The sequence below is a fragment of the Crinia signifera genome, chromosome 6 (genome assembly GCF_055691185.1).
Source record: "Crinia signifera chromosome 6, ASM5569118v1, whole genome shotgun sequence".
Taxonomy (NCBI): Eukaryota; Metazoa; Chordata; class Amphibia; order Anura; family Myobatrachidae; genus Crinia; species Crinia signifera.
Window position 1 is genome coordinate 252,483,695 of NC_139222.1, and position 12,040 is coordinate 252,495,734.

Genomic DNA, 12,040 nt, shown 5'->3' on the forward strand with positions numbered 1-12,040 from the left:
TAAACAGCAAAGGTCGCTTGTTTTCGGCGATCCCCGCCGTTTAACTAACGTCCTGACCACATTGAATACTGCCCTAAGTGCGACACATAGCCATAGTTATTCACACATGCAAGTACATCGCAGCTTATAGGATTGTGCCCTCAATGTCCTCTATCTTTGTCATGTTTAGAGCCTATGTCGTACAATGACACGCTAATAAGGTTTATCTTCCTTACAGGCCACAAACCAACGGGTGACTCAAAACCAAAAGTTTACCCCAAAAGATTTAATAACCGCAATTCGCTCCCAGAATGAAGAGCTTGGATTAATAATTGACCTGACTAACACGGAACGCTACTACACTACTAAGGTAAAGACAGCTGGCTGCACCGCTGCGGATGTGGAAGACCGCTACTGTCCCCATTTTATTATTTTAATGTCCCCTCTTCCTTTTTCTCAAGGATCTACCTAAAACTATCCTGTATGTAAAGCTACATACGGCGGGACTCAAGATACCCGATGATGCTACAATTCACCAGTTCAAGAGGGTTGTGAGACGTTTTCTGGCTGCCAATGGCGATAATGGTAAGGATACATATGTGTGCTAATATTAACGCTCCTACTATGGTAATCTGTTATTGGAAATCAAATCATTTGGAATATTTACTTGTGTCTCAGCCTTATTTTTGTATCATGATGATGTAGGTTTAATGTTCCTTAGGAAAAAAAACAGTTGCGGGTTAGAAGGTCTATACCAGGCATGTCCAAACTATGGCCCTCCAGCTTTTGTTAAATTACACATCCCAGCATGCCTTGCCATAGTTCTAGCATTCTCTAATAAGCAAAACTGGCAAGGCATGATGGGACATGTAGTTTCACAGCAGCTGGCGGGCCATAGTTTGGACATGCCTGGTCTATAGTATTTAGATAGACAGTCAAAAGGTCGACATAAAAAAGTCGCTATTATTTTTTCATGGGTATTTTTGTGTCAATGTTGACACCTGTCGACATGGACCCCCAATTAGTACATACCCGTCCAAAAAAAATGATAACCTAGAAAAAATTACATCAACCTTTTGACCATGTCAACCTATTGACTGTCTACCTAGACACTTTAGACCATTCAACTGCTTCCAAAAAAAACAAAGACCTCTTCTTTCTGTCTCCTTGACTTTTTGTTTAGTGCATACTACATTTATCAAATATAAACACTGAGGTTTAAAATTCAAATAGGGGAGCCACGCCCACTGCCACCAACTGCCATTCCAAACTGACTCACTTGCAGTTGGTGCTTCTCCTCTATTTGAATTTTGAACTGTACTGCAGCCCCCACCACTGGATATAAATATTTTTAACGAACATAACAATTTGCTTGTATGGGTCCGTTCTCTTAAATGTTTTTTTTTTGTATCTTTGCCCTCTGTTAAGAAATATGAGACAAATGAGCTAAAATTAAAGAAGCAATTAATACCGTTTATTTTTCTTCTTGAGAAAATTAATGAACCAAAAAGTGCAAAAATTGCTACCTGATTTTATAAATGGATACGATCATTAGGTTGACATACATTAGGTCGACAGGCTCGGAAGGTCGACAATGGGAAGATGGATAGTCAAACGTTTTTCAGGGTTTTTTTAATTATTAGCCGATTTGTGCCGACATTTTGGCGCTATTTCATACCCTACCATCCACTAGACCAGGGGTGGCCAAACCTTTCCTCAAGATCTACCAACGGTGCATGTTTTCCAGGCAACCTGCGGATCTATAGTAGGAATGAATGCAGCATGTTTTAAAATGTGACAGTTAGTAATGACTACAGCTGTGCACCAGCTAGGTGATCTGGGGAATGTGACAGTTAGTAATGCCTACAGCTGTGCACCAGCTAGGTAACCTGGAAAACGTGGACCGTTGGTAGATATCGAGGACCGGTTTGGCCACCCCTGCACTAGAGCATGGAGGGAGAATTGTGAATGTACCATCTTTCCAAATGTATTTCCGTAAAAATGGCCAAAGGTTTACGCTCCAATTCACTGTTCAGCCCTATGGAACAGCTGTAGTGCTGTCAATGATGATAACTCCATATATAAAGGCTAGCTGGATGCCTTTATATAGCTGTCAGTGACACTTCCTGAAGTTTGTCATAGAACAGGCTAAAGCCTGTGCAGAAATAACATAATTGGAAATGAAAACAAACAATGTCTTTTCACTTCAGATAAACTCATTGGAGTCCATTGTACAACTGGGATTAACAGGACAGGATATCTTATATGCAGGTAAATAATCATTTTTGCGATTTGTATTTATCTAGTGCCGTATACTGAATTGTGCTCTAAAATGTATACCCCTTTCACATCGCACCTAATAACCAGGTTCATGCCGGTTTCTTTCTGTTCGACCCGCGCCCCCGGATGAAGTCAGTGAACTGGCAATATCTGAACAGACCAAAATGCAGGGTTGCACCAGGACTGAACTGTTTCAAAGTCCTGGTGCGACCCTGCATTTTGCAATGTGAAAGGAGTATTAGATACTTTGTTCTCAGCATTTTTTAAACAAAATTTTTCAGATTTTTATCAGAAACTGCAATACAAATAAAATGGTTTTCTTTTTACTCTCTTTTTAGATTCCTTATTGATGTGGAAGGCTGGAAGCCGCTGCAGGCAATAACTGGTAATTGTCATAAAATTCTATATTTGTTTTTTTCAGTCATTTTAATAAAGTTCTTTACCTTCAAACAGCATTAATACCTCTAGATACATATCTCTTTGAGAACTAACCACAGAACTTCTGTGGGGTATATGGTCGTTGGTCGACACACCAAAGGTCAACATGCATTGGGACGCCCACCGATGGTCAACATGACTAACGTCAACACCTGAAATAGATTGACATGCCTAAGGTCGACATGGATGGAAGGTTAACACACACACACACACTAGGTTGACATGGTATACGGTCATTAGGTCAACAGGCCTTATATTGACACATAAAAAGGTTGACGTGGCTTTAGGTTGACAGGGTCATTAGGTCGATACAAGAGTTAGGTCGACATGGGTTTTACATTTTTATTTTTTTTAGTTGAGAGGCAGTATTTATGCCCTACCATCCACTAGGGCATGGAGGGAGAATAGAATAGTGTGCCTGAAGCATGGTGAGCGCACGTGCTGCACTGATACTGTGTCCATGTCGACAGTCGGGACAAAAAAAAGTGAAAAACCCATGTCCACCTTTCGACTGTTGGCCCTTCCCAATGTCGACCTAAGGCTTGTTTCCTTTTGACCCTGTTGATCTAAAGCCATGTCAACCTTTTTCATGTGTCGACCTGAGGCCGGTCAGTGTTGCCTGCAGACACTCATTCTTATACAGCTCTCCAGCCCTTTGCTGAACAAACTGCCTCCTGTTACAGCCAAATATTTCACATTTTTACTCCTCGGTCCATAGCACCTGCTGCCATTTTTCTACACCTCGGTTTCAATGTTTTTGTGCATAGGTTGCACAGTCTGCTTTGAAATCTTTTCCTGGGCGAGACCTTGCTGATGCAGTAAAATTACCTTGTGTTTTGTTGCTGTGCTCAGTCTTCCCATGGTGTGTGATCTGTGACAGGAAAATGTCTTCAACAAACTCACCTATGTAGAAGAGTTTTACTGTTCATCACCCAGTTTTAAGACTCTAATGCAGTTGTTTCTGTTATACAGATGGGTCTTTTCCCATCTTGGCAGGGGATGGTGCTGGCGTCGCCAGCCGCCATCCCCCGCCAGCGCCATGGCGATCGTGAGAAGGGGACGCGCGCGCACGAGAGGCGCGCACGTCCCCTTCCGACGGCGTTTCCCCGGGTCCCCGCCGGCTTGCCGGCGGTAACCCGGAGTCCCCGCCGACTGCCCGCACCCCCCCTAACCCCCCCCCTAACCCTGTCCGTCTCCCTGAGGCGGAGACGGACAGGGTTTCCGTCGCGCTAGCGACGGAGACTGAGACGCACGCGCGTCTCAGTCTCCTCGCTGGCGTGGCTGCTGGCGGGTCGCCAGCGCAGACGCCATGGCGACCCGCCAGCAAGGATGGGACAAGACCCATCTGTAGTTAATGACTGTGTTTCAACCTACATATGAATATGGTGATCATGATCACCGGTTTGGTATGACTGGGTAATCATACACCTGGCTATAATCTTACAAACACCCTGTGCAAGTGTACATTGAAGAATTTATGCTGTTTTGAAGTCAATAGGTGGTCCCACCAAATTCTGTTCATTTACTTTTCACTTTGCTTATTGATAAAAATAAACAATGAATCTCTCTCTCTCTCTCTTATAATATATATGTATTAAAATGACATCACAGAAGTTAAAAGATGTCAGGCCACTCCACAGTCTTTTTTAAGAAATACACTGTGTTCCATACCAATATTTCAAGACCGAAAGAGGTGCTTGAATAAACGGCCATTTCGGTTTTGAAGCGTCGGTAAGTAATATTAACACGCAGTGGATTGCCCTGACATCCTTTTACAGTTATCTTGGAAAAAGCATCCCAGCAACAAGTCACTTTGACTCCTCTTTATCAGGACACAGGTGTGTTCTGATGAAGGGGAGTTCCCTAAAATGTTGACAATAAACACTGCTTTTTTTTAACCCCCAAAAAATGACTTTGGGTGCAGCCTTACATTGTGGGGGTGTGCTATAATCCCCTGTGAAGGCATCCAACCAACTATGTTGTATAAACACATACTTTTTTTTTTCTATTAAGCTTTTGCACAGTCTCGAGGCCACTCAATTGAGGGAGCAGTATACATCGATGACCTTGTAAAAGGGGCCCCACGAAGGTACGGACATTTCTTTTATGTTGTACAGAAGACAGTGAGGATGAGATGGGCCCAACCAATATTTAGCCTGTGCATTCACTAGGAAGTGAGATGATTGGTGTATTCTACATGTTATGTCAGTGATTTCCTAATGATCCTGTATTAATGATGCTGCACGGTTGGTTCTACTCTGTATGTGGCAGGAAGTTTGTATAATAAACCAGCATGAAAGCCGCCATTTGTCTTGGGCTTTGGTGGGTTATCTAATCCTAGGGTTGCGTTAATAATCTCGGCGAAAGACCAAATAAAAGCCGTGAAAGACTGAAACTAAGCAAGATCATGAAACTGTTTTAGTCATTTAAACATTTGGAGATGTTTTAAATACTGGTACACCTTCAAAGGCTTACTGTGACATCCTTATTTCCCCTGCCTCAGGTAGGCAAAGTTAAATCCCCAAAAAGCACCCCCTTTTTCAGTGAAAAAGCATTGGCAAAAACAGATTAAAAATTGCGTTTCGACCTCAGGGATGATGGGATATAACCCTATAAGGCCCATACACACTGGGCAATTTTGAGCTGAAAGCCGCTCAAAAAAAATAAGTTGAGCGGCTATCAGCTCAAAGTCGCCCAGTATGTATGACCCGGCAGTGAGTGCTGCTGCCTGCACCATCGCCGGAAAAGCCGTTCATCTGCTGGTATTACCAGCAGATGATCGGCTTTGTGGACGGCTTTATATAGCGCTGCACTATGCAAAGCCGTCCTCTGACGGCGCCAGGTAGGGGGAAAGCGGCTCAGTGTGTATTCACTGAGCGCCTTTCCCCACAGCGATGACAGTGGTCATTGCTGTCCATACACGCTGGGCATAATCGCCCAGTGTGTATGGACTTTTAGTCCTGTCTTCTGACAATCTTTTAAGGTGATCCAGTCTGAAATTGTGTATTGCTGCTACAATTTAAGCTTGTGTTCCTTGTTTTAGACTTCTTGCAGTGAGCTTGATCATTATAATAGTTCAATAGCTAATATATTTTAATATGTAGTATCTCCTAATAGGTGTCATAATTCTACCTTATATATTATAATTTGTAGGTATTTTACAATGGTATAGAGTCCCAACCTATTAACTGTAGCAAATGTGCTTGTAGGGTTTTATAAAACCATTTAATGTATCCTGTCTGCTAGACAGTATACTAGTTAGCACATATAGGAAAAAAAGCTTGGTACTCGTGTATTATCACGGTGCCCACGATGTTGATCGTACTGCAGTGCATCGCATGCGATCAGATGCGATTTTTAATTGTACAAGCACCCTGATGTGTGCTTAGAATGTTAAATGCACCCCCATTGTCAATGCCACCCCCACTATCAACGGCAACCCGAAGCGTGGCGAGCATCCTCCGACCTTTTCATACCCCCACTATCCATGTTGGCATGGAGTTGATTTTAGATAGTGTGGCCAGTACAGCGAGCCACCGAGCCCGAAGCGTGGTGAGCGGACGCGGATTACTTTACATGTCTTCCGCGGGGCTCGCCACGCTTCGGTCTCGGTGGCTCGCTGCGCGCTCGCCACACTATCTAAAGTCAACTCCACGCCGACGTGGATAGTGGGGGTATGAAAAGGTCGGAGGACACGTACCGCTGCGCTCACGACGCTTCGGGTTGGCATTGATAGTGGGGGTCGCGTTGACAATGGGGGGGGGGGGGAATTTAACATTGTACAATTAAAAATCGCATGCCATTGCATCGCATGTCATTTGCTGGCATGCGATGTGATGCGATATATTATTGTACATTCAGGCTTTTTCACGCAGAAATCGCATACCCTATTTAGTGGTATGCGATGCGATAATACACAAGTACCAAAAACTCCAAGGTTCTAAGTCTAAAGGTGGCCATACATCTACAGATCGATTGTCTGTTTGGAACAAAAATCTGAGATGGAAGAGAGTAAATGACCATTTGCTTTGAAATGCTAGAAAACTGCCAAAAACTGTCACTCATCCATCCATTACCAGGTTTTTGTTCCAACCAGCCCAATCTGACAATCGATCTGAAGATGTATGGCAGCCTTAACTCTTTGAAAATGTAATGTAGATGATATTTTATACAAGATACTCTAGATAAGCAGTAGTCTAATAACTTTCTAATACGCATTTTCTATGCTCTAATTATTTTTTATAATAAATTTTGCAACTATGTATAGAAATTTAGTATTGAATGAATTTTTATTTCTCTACTAGCAATGTTGGTATAGATCTCCCTCCAACTGCTGAAGAAAGAATGGCACCTGATAACGGGCTCTTTAATCCTCAGGATGAACATACAAGGTAAGGTCTAATGGGCATTGGATTTCAGATACAAAATTGGTTAAATGGAAGGCGTAATCCACAAACCATTCCTTAAATAACTTGATATCCTTTATTCCAGGGATAATGGACTAAGAGACCGACGACTCCGGTCTCTTCTTGAGCTAATACCAGGAGATGAGTTTGGAGATTTTGATGCCCGAGAACCAAGGCCATTGCCACTGATGGGAGCTAGGTCTGGTGACTTCCCAGAAGATATTAGAGGCTTATATAACGTAAGGCCGGAATTTAGAGATGGATGGCATCCACAAAGAGAAATGATGGATGATCGTGACCATTACATGCCATTCAACCAACGGGATAGATATTTTGCTGATGGTTTGCCAGAGAATGTGGTTTCTGAAAGATTTCAAAGACAAGCTGATTTTAATTCAGGTGGCAAATTTAATCCTGAGCTAGAAAACAGACAAGACTTTGTTGGCACTGGACCTAGACCGCTCATGGAAATTCGTGATAATTATGAACGTAGAGATATGCAAGATATGGATTTTGATGCTAGGGTAGGCGGTCGTCAGAATTTCAATCCTCGTGAATTTCCTGTAGATATGCAATTTGAAGATCCGTCTGCTCAAACTTTACCACCATTTGCACGTGGTAAAATGAACAATGCTGAGTTTGAAATGCAATCTGATCGCAGAATGATGGCTGCAAACAACGATTTAGCATTTCGAGAAAGATTGCGGCAACAGGAGATTCATAGAATGCCGAACGAAGACCATAGATTTGATTCTAGAGAGCGAAATTTAATGTCCGGTTCATTCCGAAGTCCTATGAGTGAAAGGATGCACCCAAGCAATGTAAGGGCAATGGAAGGTCCTATGAATGAGAGAATTGTTCCAAGAGCTGCACCACTAATGGGTAATTCAACAAATGAAATGATGCAGCCAAGAGATTTACGAGATATGGAAGGTCCTGTGAACAACAGAATGTATCCTAGAGATGCACGTCTCATGGAAGGTCCCATGAATGAAAGGATGAATCCAAGGGTTGAACCATTGATAGAGGGTCCTATGGCAAATCGTATGAATCCAAGAGATGGACTAGTTATGGAAGATACTGGAGCTGAAAGACTTGCCCAAAGAGATCCCAGAGCTATTAAGAGTTTAATGAATGAAAGGCTTTATCCTCGAGATATGCAAGCCATGGAAGGGCCAATGAATGAAAGGATGCACCCAAGAGATGGGGGCTCCATGGCAGGAACCATGCATGAAAGGATGCAGCAAAGAAATCCACAGTTTATGGAAGGCCCAACTAATGACCGAATGAATCCTAGGAATGCTCGCGAAATGGAAGGTCCAATGAATGAAAGGATGCACCAGAGAGTTGCAAATCTCATGGACCTTCCCTTGAATGATAGGATGAACCCAAGAGAGGGACGAGCTATGGAAGGTCCTATGAATCAAAGGATGCCTCAAATGGATACACGAGCCATGAATCGGCCCATGAATGACAGGCTTCCCCTAATGGATGCTCGAACCATGGAGAGTCCTATGAATGAACGGCTGCACCAAAGAGATACACTAACCATGCAGGGTGCCATGAATGAAAGAATGAACCCACGGGATGTTCGAACCTTAGGTGGTGCGATGAATGAATGGATGCACCCTGGAGATGCACAGGGTATGGACGGTCCAATGAATGAGCGAGTGCACCCACATGGTCCTGAATTTCCAATGAACAAGCAGAGAACTATGGATGGCCCAATGCGTGGTGACTTTGGGAATGACACAAGGTAACCTTAATTAAGAATACATGATCGTGTCAAGTAAAAATATTCTGTAAATAAATGTTCACAGGGCCCTAAAAGTGATTACTAGTTTGGAAATAAAATATTACTCTGAGACTTATACTTTCCTGTGGTGGTAAATGCCAACAAACTCAAATGCCAAGATGTCCCCTATTTCAGATGAATGTTATGACACTAATTATAACACATTTTTAATCTGCTACATTGCTCTCTTTAAAAAAAAAAAAAAAGAAAAGAAAAATAATTTAAAAGCAAATGTAATTTGTGAAAACTCAGATTCTATATCTCTACCTTTAAAACCTATTACACCACCATTAACATCAGATGTAACAATTAACCGACAACTCTATTAAATGTTATGTGTTACTTGTATTTAAGGGATGCAGTTACAATCCCGTCGGTCGGAATCCAGGCGTTCAAAATCCCGACGCCGAAATCCCAACACTTTCTCCCTCTATGGGTGTCCACGGCACCCATAGAGGGAGAATAATTTAGCGTGGCGAGTGCAGCGAGCCCGCAAGGGAGGGCGATCCACGCCCCCCCCCACTGACGGGATTTCTGCGTCGGGGTTTAGTACCAATCCTGTATTTAACAGCCTCCATGTAAAAACAAATCCCAAAAAGAATAAAAGGAGCACATTGTGGTTAATGTTTTAAGTCCCCATACATTCGGTCGACTTGTCCTAAACTCGGCCCCAATTTCCCCTGAGCTTCCCGGGAAGAGCTCCCTAAGATTTGGCACTCGATGTTCCCTTTTTTTTTACATGTGATAAATCTGGGAGCTACAGGGGGGTTGGCAGAATTCAAAAGACATGGTGGCCGCTGATTGGCTGAGAGAGCCAACCGCACCCCACTTGTGCACACCGAATCATAGTGGATACGATACATCGCTGGTAATTAGTCCTGTGCGCACAATGTGGTGGGCACAGGACCGTGCACAGTACCAGCTGCTACCTCCATGATCGTGCCTGTGAGCAAGGAGTGTAGGCTGGGTAAACGCAGCGATCAATATCCATAAGTAGATACCATGAACATTTAGTTGTATTTAAAAACATTTTCTATGATGTTTAAAAAGCTTATATAAGGGGATAATTTAATATTTTCTTGTAAGGATTTTGCATTAGCATTTTTATTTACATTTTTTTTTCATAAATTTGAAAAATATAGGATGTCCCATAGGACTAACTGAATGTCTATTTAATATCCTTTTTGTTTTACCATAAAACAAAACAATACAATGTGGCACCTGTTACATAAGGTGTAAATAAAAAAATTATTTTGCCATGCTACAAAGTGCTAACTGACAGGACGTGTGACACCGTAATTAACTGGTCTTCTCCTTACAGGCCGTTTGAAGGAAGAAATGTGAATCCTATGGAAGCTCCGATGAGAGGAGGCAACAGATTTGCTCCGTATCCATCCCTTATGAAGCCCATGCAGCCTCCGGAGCTACTCAGGGGTCCCCAGAGACTCGACAACAGAGACCCTCGCAATATGTTACCCCAACAGCATGGCTTTGGTTTCCCGACAAAAACCAGATTTAACTGAAGCCGCCAGTCCACCGTTTCTTTTTTTTCCCCTTTATGTTCAGTCAGTGAAATACCAAATAATGGTAGTTGTGATCCTTTTTTTTAACACCGTTCATTTCAAAATGTACCATGTGCCATAGGCCTTGTTACAGATGTAGCGCCGCTCATCCAGTGCTGGGGCTCACCAGACCACCCCCACTGGCGAGCGAACGCTACATCTGACTGGGACTCGCAAACGTCCCATACGCACGCGCTTACCAGTTTGCCGTTGGCGGGGGACGGGAACCCTGCCCATATCTGCTTCAGGGAGACGGGCAGGGTTAGGGGGGGAGGTGAGGGGTGGCGGGGACCCGGGGGGGGGAGCTCTGGTTGAAGGGGATGCGCATGCGTCTCGTGCTCATGAATCGGCTGGCGGTTGGCAAATTTACCGCCAGCCCCTGCCTGAATGAGAGGGGCTCCATCTGTACATGTGACATTATTATCAATTTATCCCTTTAACAAAGGAGCCATTTTTTATGGGCATTATATAGCTAAAATACAAGCTGATCCAGTGAGGTTATTGTCAAATAAAATTTTAAAAAAGTGTATACAGATTTGTCCTTTTTCATTATTGCGGCAGTCATGCCCAACAGCTCCTCCTCTCAGCGGACAGGTCCGGTGCGACTCTGCTAGTGCTAGGCATCTTTTTCACATATGTTTTTCTCCAGGAAATGTGTCTTAGTCACAATGAGTTAAGACTGAGTGCACCAGAAGACTCTACTGATTCATTTAATATGCAGAACTCATATATATCTGTGCGTGGGAATTAACATTTATATGAAGCGCGAAAATGCAGTGTGACGTTCCTTATTCCCATGGCAAGTTCCATTGTGATTAGCACACAGACTCTGTCGCACACTGATACACATGTTGCATATGAAAAAAATCAGTGCAGTCTCCTGGTTCATCCCATTTGTGCTGCCAAAGAAGATGCCTGGTGCTAACAGGACTACGCACTCATGCCACATGGCATATCGAGACCAGATCTATGAGGACATATCTGTATGATCATCCTGCAAATTGTGGCGTGTAGTCAATGGTTACACTTTAACAAGTAAATAGAGATTCTGCCACTTCTGAAAATTGAATATACTTCACTAATAGCTGACTGTAGAACATTTTTTTTACATTATTTACATGTATATATGTGTTTATTTCCCATTTATCAACTGGTAATAACTAATTTACCTTGGAATTGTTGTTTTGGTGGACTGTAGGCAAAGTACAGAAGAATTTTATGCATTTTCCCTGTATCATTGTACATTCACAAATAAACTTTTCCTGTGTTGTGTTTAATATATACTTAGTTTTTATTTAAAGGATATCTTTGCAATGATGGTGCAATGGATGGTTGGGAAAGATTTTATAACCCAGTAATATTTTGGTGATCGGATTTAGACAATATTATTTAATCAGACTTGAAAATGGCATTCTGTAATTTTACGATAAACGTTATTTTATTATTGTTTATCGTTATTATAATTCTCTTTACAAAGTGCTGAGACACTATGAAATTACTTCTAATAACATTAATCTGAAATTAAGTTGACCTTTCCCAAATGTTTTTTTTTTTTTTACTAAATGTTTATTAAGTATTTT

General features: G+C 42.4%; 1 protein-coding gene across 1 annotated transcript in view; it reads left to right on the plus strand.

The window, feature by feature from the left end:
• LOC146009759 (uncharacterized) overlaps nt 1-11,737 on the plus strand; it is a 71,015-nt gene extending 59,278 nt beyond the window's left edge. Inside the window, exons 6-13 of the mRNA XM_083150220.1 lie at nt 218-349; nt 441-564; nt 2,190-2,250; nt 2,598-2,644; nt 4,711-4,786; nt 7,002-7,088; nt 7,189-8,859; nt 10,220-11,737. Coding sequence (XP_083006346.1) covers nt 218-349; nt 441-564; nt 2,190-2,250; nt 2,598-2,644; nt 4,711-4,786; nt 7,002-7,088; nt 7,189-8,859; nt 10,220-10,421 — 2,400 coding nt within the window. The 3' untranslated portion in view covers nt 10,422-11,737. The remainder of the gene's footprint in view (nt 1-217; nt 350-440; nt 565-2,189; nt 2,251-2,597; nt 2,645-4,710; nt 4,787-7,001; nt 7,089-7,188; nt 8,860-10,219) is intronic.
• Nucleotides 11,738-12,040: the final 303 nt, after the last annotated feature.